This window comes from Bison bison, unplaced genomic scaffold (genome assembly GCF_000754665.1).
Source record: "Bison bison bison isolate TAMUID 2011002044 unplaced genomic scaffold, Bison_UMD1.0 scf7180017864304, whole genome shotgun sequence".
Classification (NCBI taxonomy): Eukaryota; Metazoa; Chordata; class Mammalia; order Artiodactyla; family Bovidae; genus Bison; species Bison bison.
Window position 1 is genome coordinate 16,024,285 of NW_011494876.1, and position 15,117 is coordinate 16,039,401.

The 15,117-nt window shown below is 45.7% G+C and overlaps 1 protein-coding gene across 1 annotated transcript in view; it reads right to left on the reverse strand.

The window, feature by feature from the left end:
• The window catches only part of DAG1 (dystroglycan 1 (dystrophin-associated glycoprotein 1)), a 20,714-nt gene extending 6,877 nt beyond the window's left edge, over window positions 1-13,837 (reverse strand). The window contains exons 1-2 of the mRNA XM_010851856.1: window positions 12,101-13,837; window positions 6,382-6,783 (exon numbers count right to left, since the gene is read on the reverse strand). Coding sequence (XP_010850158.1) covers window positions 6,382-6,783; window positions 12,101-12,322 — 624 coding nt within the window. The 5' untranslated portion in view covers window positions 12,323-13,837. The remainder of the gene's footprint in view (window positions 1-6,381; window positions 6,784-12,100) is intronic.
• Window positions 13,838-15,117: the final 1,280 nt, after the last annotated feature.

The following is a 15,117-nucleotide window of genomic DNA, read 5'->3' on the forward strand; positions in this document are numbered from 1 at the left end:
GGAACCCCCCCCCCCCCCCCATTAAATACCGGCACAGCCTGAGAGTAAGGAGACCTCAGGCAATGGGAACAGGAGGCAGAAACGGCAGGAGGAAGCCTGACTTGACATCACAGGCTCCAGATCACAGGTCACCCAGAAAGAGCCAGAAACCTCGTCGGTTTCAGCAACCCTCAGAGAGACCACACTTCTGAGATGGAAGTTAAGCCCGGCACGGAGGAAAACAAGATCTTGAACAGCTATACACCCAGTTTTAGAGGTCTTGACCAATAAAGTACATCCAAAAACATTGGAATCAAATCACTGAATCAAAATCAAAAAACCTGAGCAGACCCACAAGGAGTTCTAAAGACTACCTGCCCTGTGATGCCCGCAATTAATCAGCACAACCAAGGACTGGGGAACTACCAAACAGAGAGGTTTTGGTCACGCCTCAGTCTATACTCTAGCAAATGACTAGTAACTGACTTCCTGTTCAGTTCTCAGACATTCTCTCCAATTGCTTATCTGGTACCTTCTCTTGCACAGTAGCCTGTCAAGCACGCAGTATGAAAAAAGACCTGTGTTGCAGGTAAGACCATGCAACATACGTAGAGTCTCTCAACCCAAATCAGTATCCTTCCACACCTAGAACAATAAGAAACGGGCAGAGGAGCTTCTATTACTTCACGCTTCATCAAAGAGCAGGTATCTGCCCACAGTCCGGGCCGTGGAGCTAGGCAGAACTGAAAGACAAAACTGAGGAGTTGGACTCTCACTAGGGCCTAATTAACTCTTATGATCACTGGCTCCTAAACTGAGAAACCTAAGTTTTATCATTCAGAACCCACCAAGTGGTATCTTATCCATGCAGGTGTCACGAGACTTATAAACAGCAAGCAAAGACTCCAGAAAGATGGATGAGCACTTTCATATTCATGTCACTTGGAGGGGCTAATGACAGCCAGCAAAGAGGGATCTTAGGAATTAAGTATAATCAAGAAACTTCTCCTCATTTGGTGAGAAGTCCCTGACACTACAAACATTTTGGAGGGTCCTCTGGCACCTTCCAACCAACACCTTGAGCCAGGACAGTCCCAGGGGATCGGCCTGGGCCCTTCCCTGAATACCTAACCGATGTGCCAGCAGAGGGTGTTCTCAGAGGCCCATTTCACAGAGGCACAAACTGCTGCCCTGTGATACCACACTGCTTGGGCCCCTGAGCAGCCTGCCCTGGTTAAGCCCCCGCCTTCCCTCAGACCTGGTCACTGGCTCCTGGACCCTGCAGACCCTCTCCCCTCAGAAAAGCTACAGACCACCTGTCTATGGCTGGGAACCACAGGCAATACCCCTGGCACGTGAAGCAACTGTGCGGTGGGTTCCTGTGCTGTTTGGGGTGATGGACTCAGCTTCCAGTTTCTGAGCCACCCCCCACCCCACCCCATGGCACTGACTCACGTTCAGGATGAGCCTGTGTCTGGCCGTGGACTATGACAATGAGACAAATCTGCTCTGCGGCCAAGCTCAACTTCTGCAAATGATGCACGTGGGCAGTCACATGGCTAGGCTGTGGGGAGATGGCACATGCCAACAGGAAGAGCCTCTGGCTGGAGGTCAAAGGGCCAAGGCTTTGCCCCCACATAGGGGAAGGAACCAGGGTGGACACACTTTGCTTTGCTGAAACACGATCATCGGTCCTGCTGCGTGACATTCAAAGCTCACACCAGAACACGTCCAATACCACAAAGGCCAAGGCCACGGGATTGTATGTTGAACACAACTTGTCCAGCCTAATCGGTGCCCCTCTGGTCTGAATTATGAAGCATTTTACCTGATGTTAACTGTTCTCATCTAAAAAAAAAAAAAATTCATCATTTTCCCCCCAAACTAAGGGACAGCTGAGCATAATTATAGCCACTAGTAAATTCTCAGAATCAGTCCATCAATCCCAAGCCCTGAGATCAACCATTTTCACTCTGTCATGTTCTTTCAGTCATCATCAGTAATTTTTTTTCCCCCCTAAAACATAGAAGCCTATATATCCAGTAAGTATTTGAGCTGATGTGTCTGGGCAAATGCCATTCTGACGACCCACCCCCAAGGATGCCTGCCTTCGCCAACCCGCATTTCCCGGTGTGCCCCGTTCACAAGGGAGCCATTCAGAGCCAGGGAACACCCACTTGAGGCAGGAAGAAACTGCAGTTCATCTCACGCAGGCGGGGTGGCCGCAAAGCTCTCAAGCATCCAAAGAAATGCTCCTTTCATGAGCTCCCCTTCCTGGCCAAAAAGAGTGGCCATTGTTCTGCGGGGAACAATTGGGGGCCGATGCCAACGGCTGAGAGCACAGTCCCAGGAAGGGCTGCTCCCAGTCTGCCGACATCTTGGGCTGGGAGAAATTCCACATTGTCTCCAGACAAGGAGACTGAAGGGAAGCAGGGATGAAAAGCCATCCTCGAGGGCACTACCAAAATGAAACATCCGAGGGGGGCCCCAGAGGGGCAGCCCAATCGTTCTGTGAGATGCAAAGACTTCTGACCACTCCAGAGAGGAGAGGTTGGAAGGTCTTGTCATATAATCACCTTCCTCAGCTGTTCCTGCTTGTGTGCATGCTCAGTCACTTCAGTCGTGTCCGACTCTTTGCGACCCCAAGGACTGTAGCCTGCCAGGGTCCTCTGTCCATGGAATTCTCCAGGCCAGAATACTGGAGTGGGTTGCCATGCCCTCCTCCAACGGATCTTCCCGACCCAGGGTCTGAACCCACGTCTCACGTCTCCTGCATTTGGCAGGCAGGTTCTTTACCACTAGCGCCACCTGGAAAGCCCTCAGCCATCCCTACACTCACTCAACTCAGAGGACAGGTGCCCTTAGGGAGCCGGCGCCAATCCTGAGGGAAGTCAGGAAGGTCACTTATACTATGGCCTACTTGGAACAGCTTCAGATCTGCCCAGCGAAGGCAAAGCTGGCTTCTGTGGGACCTCTCCCCACAGGACCTGAGAAATCTGCCTGCGTCAGGGTGGAGGAAAAGGGCTCCAATGCTAAAACTGAGCCTGAAAGAGGCGGCTGTACCCATGCTGACAGAAGAGAAAATGAGCCAGAGGCCTGGGGTGGGTCCTGAGCTTGGCGTATCTGTGGGGCAGAAAGGGGCTGCTCTGCTGAGACATGGCATGCAAAGGGCAAGGGGAGAGAGGAGCCAGAAGCCAGATCAAACAGGGCTTAATCCTAAGTGCAGGGGGCTTGGGAGGTCTGTTCTGAGCAGACTCGAACTTTACAAAGATGTCTCTTGCCTTGGTATGGAGAACAGACTGAGGGGTTAAGAACAGAGGCAGGGCACCTGGGAAGAGGTGAGCGAGTGCTACTGTGGCTGATAGCAATGTTGATGGATATGACTTGGAGGTCACCCCAACAAGGCTCCTTGGGACCAAGATCTGAAATGTTCCTCACATACCCAAGAATACTGGGCAGCCATTAAAGGTTACACTCCCAAAGAATACTTAAATAACAAAGGAGAAAAACTCAAAAGTACAGTGAATGAAAAAAGGTTAAAAAATATGATTTCAGGTCTGTCTAAAATGTCTGTGTGCCTATGTGACATGGATACTTGTTGACGAATGCAGAAAATGATGTACAAGTACACTGGTGGTAGGAACCACCAGAGTTTTTTTTTTTCCTCCCTTTCCTATACATTTATACATTGTTATTTTAACGGTGTGAAAAAAACTCCTTTACTGTAAAGGCTTTTCAATCCTGTTTTACACATAGGGAAACCAAAGCTCCAGGAGTGAAGTCAAGCTTTAAGATTTTTTTTTTTTTCATGTAGACCACTTTTAAAGTCTTCATTGAATTTGTTACAATATTGCTTCTGTTTTCTGTTTTGGTTTTCTGGCCACAAGGCATGTGGGAACTTAGCTCCCCAACCAGGGATCCAATCCACACCCCCTGCATTGGAAGGTGAAGGAAGTCTTAACCACTGGACCACCAAGGAAGTCCCTGAAGTCAGGCCTTCTGATCTGATTCCCACCCCACACAACCCTGATGTTAAGACTGTTTGGGACAAAGAGTCACACACTTTCATCTGTTTTTCTACAGGTTAATCAGCTACTAAATGGTCTGCTTCCACAGATAAATACGCTCAGATAAAATCCTGTTTTCCTAATAAAATCTCTGCTCCCCTGGTGAGTAAGCCTGTTAAACATCTCTATGCCAGCTATAGCAAATAGCCAGCTTGCTGTATCAACTCAAGGCAACTCTGGTCCAGACTAATCCATGTACAACATTCCAGTGGTCAACAGAACAAAGGTAATCAATCACTACAGGGTTTGGATACTCCGAAGATGAAATGTGATGCTGGGTAAGAAATGTACTACCAAAATTGCCATTCTTCATCTAATAGTGAGACTAGAATCTGGCTTACTGGGCTATTATGAAGATAACATGGAAACCTTTTGCAAAGACTCTAAAAGCCAGAAGGAGCTCCACGGAAGTGAGCTAGGATCTTCAGAAGTATGATGACCTCTGAGAACATGAGGCCACCCTAAGAGCAAGCTGTGACATAAAGAGAGGGGACCAAAAAGGAAGAGAACACAAGGAGGGTCAGGGGAGGAGTGAGTCTGCCCAGATTCAAAGGTGCAGAGACACACCTCTCAATGCAAAGAGTGGTATGGAATTTGTGACCATTTCTAATCTAGAGGCCCTGGGTTTGTGGGTCAGAGAGAGGCAAGCTAGTGAAGACTCATTAGAGCCTCACTCTGCTTTGACCAACAGAGTACAAAGGAAGTTCCAAGCCCAGGCCTTAAAAGATGGGCAGCTTTCATTTCCTGTATCTTGGAATACTCAGTCTTCCAAGGAATACCTGTACACAGGTACAACCCAGCTATTGTACCTGTGAGGAAATCCAAGCACCATGGAAAGGTCTACATGGGGAGAAACCAAAGACTCTGATGGGCAGCCCCAGCTAAGCTCCTTGTCAACAGGCAGCACCACCTTGCCAGCCATGAGTGAACCTCATGTTTGAAATGGATCCTCCAGGCCCAGGTGAGCCACTCTAACTAGTGCAGCAGAGATGAGATCCCCAGATGAGCTCTAAAGCCCTGAATTCTTGGCCACGAAATTGTGTACAAAACAAACTGGCCGTTTCAAACCACTGTTTTTGATCCTTTGAATATACCAATAAATCTCCAGGACACTATATGTACGCAGAAGTCTAAATACAAAACCTATATAAAAACTACCATAACAAAGTATAGATCTTGGGATATTTTTAATTCATATTCAAGTTACGTCCCTGAGGAAAGTATGCTATAGCGTAAGGGTCAGAAAACTATGGCCATGAGTCAAATCTGGGCTGCCATCCATTTCTGTACAGCCCATGAGCTAGATATATTTTTTGCCATTTTTAAATGACTGAAGGGGGAAAAAAATCAAAAAAAGATACAGCATTACTTGACATGTGAAAATTATATGAAAGCAAAATTTCAGTTTCAGTCAAGTTTTTAAAAGTACAGTTTTACTGGAACAGAGCTACACGCATTCGTGTGCACAGGGTCGGCAACCGCTTTCATACTGCACTGGCCAAGATGGGGAACTGCAACAGAAACCGGACAGCCAGCCAAGCCAAAAAAATACTTACTCTCTGACTTTTTAAAAAGTTAGTGTGCCAACCTCTGCTCTAGGAGATGCTCATAGCCTGAGGGGTATACCCCACCCACCCACACTGCCACCTTGCAAACTCACTCAGGAGTTAGGGGAAATTCCATAACCCTAAAGGGATGGTCCTTCTTCAACAGAAGCTTCCGGTTGCACCAAGTTCCCATCCTTCATTGGCCATCTCTTCTGTTACCGAGATCTCAGGCTCCTTTGTTCTCTGGGTTGCTTGAGAACAAAGGAGATGAGGCGAGGCTAAAACGTATGTACTAATTTTGGGTCTTAAGGGACTGAATATATTAGTAAACATAGAACACCCAAGCACAGCAAAACTCTCGATATTTACTTATACCTTATATTTTTAAAATATTTTCAAAGCATTTAAAAGTTCCATATTTCTTAGGTTAATGAAAGGAGACTGCTTCCTTATACATAAGCCCTTCCATCAAATCCCTAATTGATGACCAAAAAAATCTTCCAGAGAACAGATGTAAAAGCTTTTTAATAGTGACACTCTCAAAATGGGAGTAAGAATAAAGGTTTCGGATGCTACTCTGAGGAACATGGGGACCCTCTAGTGAATGTCAGCAGCTGTCCCTCTCTTAAGGAAGGAACACTTAATAGGTCCTGAAAGAACTTAGCTCAGAATTGCCGGAAAATTGAAAAACTAAACTTTAACTAAAATAACCTAAAACTAACACTAAAATCAAAACTAAACTGCAAGATGAGAATTCGTCCTCAGTTACAGCTTCTATCCAGTCTCACCTTGATGACTTCTCCATTGGAAGCAATTAAATCTGTTGGAATGGTCACTCGAAATGAGCGTCCGACGACAGCCGTGCCATCAGGAATGCCAACCACGGTGGGAACAGTCTCGTGGAGGTCTGAGAGTGCTGAGTGCATGGACGCCTCGAGCTGATTCTCCCAGTCCCTGACGGCCTCCGAAGGTTCACTGGGCCAGTGGGACTGAGTCACGGCCACAGACAACAGAAGGAGAAAGGTCCTCCCCCAGAGGGGAAGCGGCAGCGACGAGCCCACAGACATCCTCATCCCCGGTTCAAGTCTGTTCAGGCAGATAAGTCTCTCCAAGAAAAGAAGCAAGCGACGTGGTCCCAGGACTGGGTCCTCACCCTCTGCACACCTGCTCCATCCCAGAGCACCCAGAGCCTGAAAAAGAAGAGAAGACTTAGACTTCAGCAACTTCCACGGTTTCCAAATTGAGCACAGGCAGTTAATACCCTCTAAGTGTTCCTGCCCAAAATATCTACCCTGAGTTGGATTAAGTCTCCCCCCGCACAGCCCAGGGTGAGAGCCACCAGCTACACGTGGCTCCTGAACACTGGAAACGTGGCTGGTGCATTACGTATAAAACACACAGCAGATTCTGAAAACTAAGTATAAAAAAGGAATGTACAATATCTCATTAATACCTTAAAAATATTGATTACATATTAAAATAATATTTTGGATATAAAAATATCTAATATAGTTAAGTAACTATTAATAAATAGTATATAATAAAAATATTAAATACATGATTAAAATTAACTCCACCTGCTTATTTTTATTTTTTTCCATATGGCCGCCAGAAAATATTAAATGACATAGTGGATCACATCATATTTTTGTTGGGTAGTGCTGCTCTATACCTAACTTCCAATTTATAGGAAACACAGGGCCATGAAGACACAGACAAATCTGGAATGTATGACAGGACCTTCTACAAGATAACTGATCTGGTCTTTCCAAATGCTGACACCTCTAAATATAAGGGGACTATTCTAGACTTGAAGACTGCAACCAGATGCAGTGTGTACATCCTGACTGGACCCTGGACTTACTTTTGTTTTTAATTAATTTTTTATAGAAGTACAGTTAAATTACAGTGTTAATTACTGTTGCACAGCAAAGTGACTCTCATACTTTTACGTAAATGTGCATTCTTTTTCATATTCTTTTCCATTATGGTTTACCACGATACTGAACACCATTCCCTGTGCTATACAGCAGGGCCTTGTTCTTGTTTCATTCTATACATACCAGTTTGCATCCGCTAATTCCAAACTCCTAATCCAACCCTCTGCCACCTCCCGCCAGCTTGGTAACCACCAGTCAATCTTCTATGTCCCTGATTATATTTCTGGTTCAAAGATAGGTTCATTTGTGTTGGAGTTACTTTTAAAACAAAAAACAAAAAACACACACAAGACCAGCTCCCAAAGGGATAACTGACAAATTCTGTATGTGGGCTGGAGATTAAATTTATTGTTAATTTTCTTAGGCGAAATATGGCAGTGTGGCTTGATAATACCATCCTCAATTCTGACGTATTCAGAGATGAAGTGTCACAAATCTCTGCAACTCATTTTGAAATGGCCCACGGGGGGAAAGCGTGTGCACGTATACAACGAGGTAAGACAATGTGGCAAACACCACAAATACTTTTGGAAAAGCTGAAATACCAAGCATTTGCACAGAGGAGTGTGGCCAACTGCCCACTTCTTACACCCCCAATACTGCCTATATTTGCACTCAGTGCTAGTGAACAAAATTTACTTGAACTCTCTTACCCCCCACCCCCAACAGTGCCTAAAACCCTGCACATGTCCCCTGTCCGCCACACCAGCTTCAAGCAGCTCATGACCTGCACTGTGGGGCTTTCTGGGTGCCCACAGATGGCCACAACCATCACAAGCAATTTCCCATTCTGAAAAAGGAAGAAGCCCTGCCCCAAGCCAAGCTGTCTCGGGGCCACGTGATACTTTCTGACGTGGGTAATGAAAAGTAAATAAAAACGCTGAAGAAAACAAGGTCACTGAAACAGCCAGCATACTCTAAAGTCAGTGTAAGTCCAAGCCAAAGCCAAAAGGATTTTTTCAATGTTGATTTTGCTATTCTTGTTCTTATTTGTTGAACTAAAATTCATGAGACAAAAGCCAAAAGAGTGTAACAATCCTGAGGGTTGGAAGTCCTATCCTACCAAACCAAGACTTATCACAAAGCTACTGTATCAGGTGGGGCAGAGCAGACAGCAGACTGTGGAACCAGTCAAAGTGGAAGTTGCTCAGTCATGTCCGACTCTTTGCAAACTCATGGACTGTATAGTCCATGTATAGGAATTCTCCAAGCCAGAATACTGGAGTGGGTAGCCTTTCCCTTCTTCAGGGGATCTTCCCAACTCAGGGATCGAACCCAGGTCTCTTGCATTGCAGGCGGATTCTTTACCAGCTGAGCCACCAGGGAAGCAGAGGGACAGCCAAAACCAGCTCGCAAAGGAGATGTCCAAAGGCGCCAGGACAGGTGTCCGTCTATATAGAAAAAAAGTTAGGTTCTTCTGTCATTTCTCCATCGAAAATGAAACAAATCCCAGGTGGATTAGATACACAGATGTAAAAAGAACTCTGAAATTTTTAGAATATAGTAGAATATCAGCATAAGGAAAGATTTCATTTTTAAAAGATATCCAAAAACACAAAACTTTGAAAAGACAAAATGGACTTTCACTTCCAAGAAGATGAAGGAGGTGTATTTCTCCTTAGTTTCCCACTAAATACAAGGGAAAATTCTAGACACTATATAGAAAAAATAAACATGAGACTTTTTTTTAACATGAGACTCTTAAAAAAAGTCAAGAGAAGAAGGCAGAGCAGCTAGGGACCCCAGGATTCAAGGAATGATAAAAGTAGTGGGCTCCCTGGGTCTTCTTTTTGACTCATATATCCCAGAATTGGGAGCTGAAGAAGCTGGCAACCCAGAAATGCCAACAGAGGAGGCAAAAAACATTCTAACAAAAGTCTGTTCTCTTTAGCCAAAGGAGCAGGAAAGGGGTAGGCTAGCAAGACAGAAAACATTTAGACAATAAAAGCTCTATTCGAGCCAAACGCCACAGAAAAAAACCATGGCCCTACTCCTACCCATGCTGGCGAAGGCCAAGTGGGGGGCCTAGACTTCCACCCTCAGGAGGCTGTAATAAGACCCCCCAATATCTCCACTGGGGAGGGCGCTGGGACTTTCATCCCCACTGGCCAGTAACAATGCACCACCCTCTTCCTCCAGCCTCACGGTATCAGTGGAAACTACTTGGGAACCTAGACTTCTATAAATTCCCACCCAAGTAAGAAGCAGCAGCCTCTCCCCTTCCCTGCTGGATGGTGTCAGAGGAGGACTGGTCAAAGTCAGAACTTTATAATCACTGCTCAGCAGTGGCGAGGCCCACAGAACTAGAACTCCAGATCTTTGCTGCAGTGTGCAGGGTTTTCTCTAGTTGTAGCAAGCGGGCTCCAGAGTGCATGGGCTTAGCAATTGCATTTCAGGGGCTTAGGTGCCCCATGGCACGAGGGACCTTATTTCCCAGACCAGGGGTCAAACCCAAGTTCCCTGCATCGGAAGGTGGATTCTTAACCACTGGATCACCAGGGAAGTCCCCATTTATGTAATGTTCTTGAAGTGACAAAATTTTTTAGAGAGCAGATTAGTGGTTGCCAGGAGTTAAAGAGGGAGTTAGGACATAAAGAAAGCAGATGTGGCTCTGAAAGGGTAGCGTGATGGATCCTTCTGGTGACAAAAAGATTCTGTATTTGACTATATAAACATCAATATCCTGCTTGTAAGATTGTAATATTATTTAAGATGTTATCATGGGGGGAAATATGTATGGGTAAAGGACATAGAGGATCTCTCAGTATTATTTTTAACAACTGCATATGAATTTACAATTTTTTTTTTAATGTTTTAACCTGCCCCCGAAAAAAAGAAATCGGAATTAGAATTTTAAATTTCTGTACAATAAAAGGATACCATAAAGAAAGTAAAAACGACCAACCACAGCCTGGGAGAGAGCTTTTTCAGGGCATACAGTAGCTGAAGCGTTCCTATCGAAATGTATCAGGTACCCTAAAACAATAAAAATGGGTTGAGGAGATAACAAGTACTTTACAGAAAATCTGAACAGCAACAAACATACAAAAAGATGCTCAACCTCCCTAGTCATCAAGGAAAAGGAAATTAAAGCAACGTGAAAAACACGTCTGCCCACCAGACTTGCCAGCAGTATTAAATGCCATACTTCTTGAGGGGGATACCAAATAACCATGGACTTAGAAGCTGGGGTCCTGCAGGCACTGGTGCCAAGAACAACTTAACTCCCAGTGAGGTTCTCTACCAGGAAAGGCAAGGTAGGAACACCCAAACTCTCCAACAGCTGGTGTTCACTGCACCCTGGGTGGAGGTCTTCTCCTGAGACCCTTATAAACTGCCCCAAATTAAAAGCTTTTCTTGAAGCTCTTTTCTGAGTTTTTGTTTGCTAGTTTGTTTTTAACTATCTCCCAGTTTCTTAACTGTCTGTGCTTCTGTACCCCTTTTACAGTTTATCACTTAATTTTTAAAATTTTCTGGGTCTTCTGTTTTATACTATCTTAAACTGTAACATTAGAGTTTCTTTTACTGTCCCATAGTGCTTTCTCCAATGGCCTTTTCCTTTCTTATACATAGTAATTATTATTTAGTAAATGGTGCAGCTTCATCAACACCCCACAAGACTGTACGCTGTGGAAGGCAAGGGCGGGGATGCAATCACTGATGTGTGCCAAGCTCACACCTAATACACGAATGGAGAGGATACAAGAGGTGTTTTTTGTTTGTTTGTTTAAATCTTGTTCCCATGTCTTCACTCTTCTGTGCACTTACTTTTCTATTTATTAGATCCAGACGATCTTTTACTTTTCCGATCCAATTCTCCATTTAAACATTCTCAGCTTATGTGAAAACAAGCCAACAGTATGAGACACACCCTTTCCTAGCAGGAACACAGGCTCAGTCTGCTATCTGCGGACGTATGACGACACGGGGTATCTGGTTCATGAGCGTGACTAAGTGCTCTGCATTTAGCAAGCGGGCAATGACCAGGGCACAGCTCCAGCTGCTGCTATGTGCTGATTTTCCATGTTCTGGGGAGAAAAGGTCTTCTTGAGAGTTGGCCTTGCATCGTTCTGATACTGGCTTCCTATAAACAAGGGTCAGTCTCCCTGTGCTCGGAACTTGTCAGGCTGGATCCAAACACCAGGATTAGGACATCCCTCTGGGAGGTTTTTCAGTCAGTTCAGTGGCTCAGTCGTGTCCGACTCTTTGCGACCCCATGAATCGCAGCACGCCAGGCCACCCTGTCCATCACCAACTCCCGGAGGTTTTTAGACAGAGTCATATAGTAGGTCATCCAGAGGTGGAGGCACTACAGAGATCCTCCTCCCCATTCTTCGGAAGCAAAGCCTAAAGAGAGGTAAACACTCAACCATGGTCACATACAGCCTAAGGTCAGAACATGGTGGGAGGAGAAGGTGCCCAGGAGCCAGAGAAAGACTGTGGTCAGAGTCATCCAGCCTCCCTGACACAGCTGCTCATTTCAACACTGCACATGCACACTCCCAGGATACCCTCCGGACCAGGAAATGCTAACAGTAGCCCAAGAATACGTCTTAGCTCAACTCACCACCGTGTGGCTGATGGAGGCTGCCGAAGCTCTCCTGCTGAGACGTGGGCAGTGGCTCTGGGTAACGTCCTCCTCTGTGCCAGCCCCTAGTGCAATGTCCACCATCGAGTCTGAGCTGAGCACTGCTCCAGACCCCAGCAAAGCCCCTCTGTGAAGAGGGCCTTCCCAGAGCCCGGGGGAAGCCCCTGGCACTCTGAACACCCGCTCGGCCAGCCACGGCATACAGTGTGGGAAAAGGGCACACTTCCTTTCTCCAGCTGTGACGCTGGGGACTCTGCAGTGATGGGCAGAAACAGAAAGCCAAGTTTTCAGCAGCTGTCTACAAAGTGGTGTCCTTTGTGAACCAAAATGCGTCCAACCTGCCTTGGAGGCAGGTGCATTTCAAGTTGACCACATCAGGCAGCAGGGACACAACTAGAGAATCAACAGCAATTACTCGATGACAGACGAGGGCCCCAGACACCGGAGGCAGAGTTCACCAGGAATGAATACTTCTGGCCTCCCTCTTGTCACTAATCTCTATCTCTAGGCAAACGAAGCACGTGGAGGGGGCAGGCAGAGCATCCTGTGACCCTGTCCAGACACACCTGGATCCCTGGGAACTAGAGGACCTCCTCTGGAATTCCAGCCCCAGCAAGGAAGCAGTTCTGTTCCACTAAGATTATCTCCCAGACCTCCAAATACCACCAACACAGAGGAGGCTCAGGCAATAGAAACTTTCCACTCAAAAAACTCGAGGAACAAATGCATACCTGGCACTAACACAGTTCATAGTGAACTCAATGTTTCCTCACATGCAGGAAAAACCCACAGAGAATGAAACTTTAAAATATCTTAACTAACGTCTCTGAGAGAATGGCTCCCTACTAGTTTTTACTTTCTAGGAATGAAGGAAAAGTTGCGGGATTCAACCCATTATTAAGCACACAAAATGAGGCAGAGGCAGCCTACCCCACCGCTGGCAGGAACCCCCACATCTCCCACAGCTAGTTAGTTACCTAAAAATACTGGCTCCACCGCCCAGTTGCTACCATTCACCACGGTAATTAAGACATGTAAGGAAAAAAAAAAAGACATGTAAGGAAAATGGGATTTGTCTTTTTAAAACCGAATGAAAGTAATAACATCCCATGACCTTATTTTAAATGGTGAAAAGGAATCATCTTAACTGAAACCACCACTTTAGGTTCCATCCAGCAAGAAGGCTTTTGCCCAGACACTCTGAAGTTAAAAGTAAACGCTACATGTCTATTATTAATCTAAAAATCCGGGAAAGTTAACCAGTCTAAAACCGCTCAATCTGACTGCCAGCAAGATGTACTTAACACAATGTAAAACAACAGTGTGAAGTCACTGTTTATTTGGGTTTTAAATACCAAAAAGATGGGCAGATTCCTCTGCTCTGAGTTTAAGACAGGCCTTTTTCACACCTTGGTCAGATAAGGAAGGCGCTGAGCCACGTCAGTGGTGAAGACGCAAGGTGTCACCTTCAAATTGTTCACAGCGCGCAGGAGGCAGGAGAGGTTCCCCTGACCCGAGGCAGGTTCCTGTCTGGCCTGTGCCATGGGAGCATCACCGGAGGTGTGGGGGCAGCCTGGCAAAGACACCAGCAGGGAGCTCAGGAATGCACCAAGCGTCCGGGGCCACTTACACAGCAAGAGTAAAAGTAAAGAAAATGTGGGAGGAAAAAATGACCACCTGTGAGAAGCAAGCATTACTCAACAGTCTATCAAACACACACTACGTGAAGGCCTTTCTCACCCAGAGAACTCTTGCAGACGTTCAGTGATCACAGATACCAAAAGCGGAGGTCCAGGAAGGGCAGTGGTTTCTGCTGACGGTGGTGTGGTTTTCTCAACAAAGGCAGGAAGGAAGTACAAGTCTTCTACCTGGGCACAAACCCATTCAGGTGCAAACACATCCCAGAGGAAGGGGAGAAAGACAAGGTTCAGAAGCCAGGGCCAAATGGCCATTTCTCCACTAGACTGTGATTTCAAACCTGGGTAGATTTTTAACATCCTATGTGATACAGCTCACGGAAAAACCAGCTCCTGCTATACTCCACTGAACTCCATATGCTGCAGTTAAACATTACTCAGTACTCAAGTGCACACCGAAAACAATTAGGATGGTTAAGTTTTATGCTGTTTATCACAATTTAAAAAAAGTTAATGGTTAGTGTGGCAAACTTTGTTATATATATTTTACTACAATTATAAATATTTTTTGAAACTCCACATCACTCAAGAGTTACACCAATTAGACTTTAGGAAAGACACTTATATGAGCCTTAGATCAACTTTTAATTATTGCTTAAAAGCGCCTCAGGCAAACTCCCTGGAGGTCCAGTGGTCTGGGCTCTGCGCTCTCACTGTCGAAAGCCTGGGTCCCATCTCTAGCTGGGGAACTAAGATCCCATAAGCTGTGTGGTACAGCCAGAAATCAATACAGGTGCCTCGGGTAAGGCTCCGAGGCTGGAAAAGGGTAGACTGAGCGCCCAAACACAAGGACCAGGCCTAAGTGTCCGTTTGGCCGCGGCAGCTGGACTTTGCAGGTGGGCAGAAGTAGTGGAGGAAGTGTGAGAGGTGGGGGCCAGACCCAGCAGAAACAAGCAGGAGTGAATTACTCCATTCACGTACCCTTGTGGCATCCAAGAACCCAATTAAACTACAATCATCCCAAAACAGCCCAACAATAATTAACACGTCAGTGCATGTTTACCGACTACCTACCCTGTACTATGTGTGAGGCTTCATTCGCTACGCACGTAGTCTTTCCAAGTTGCATACAAAAATAGTCAATTAAGATTTACATACATTACTAATAAGAGGTAATAAATGAAATACTTCTATGTTATACACAAGAGGCAATAAACTAAGCACAAGTGTTTTTCAAGTAGGTGCTTACTAGAAAATACAAGTTGCAATGATACCCCAAACTTCCTCTGGCTATCCAACCCATCTCAGGACAAAGGTAGGGCTGGGATAACATTGTAAGGGCAGGATGGCTGGGACCTG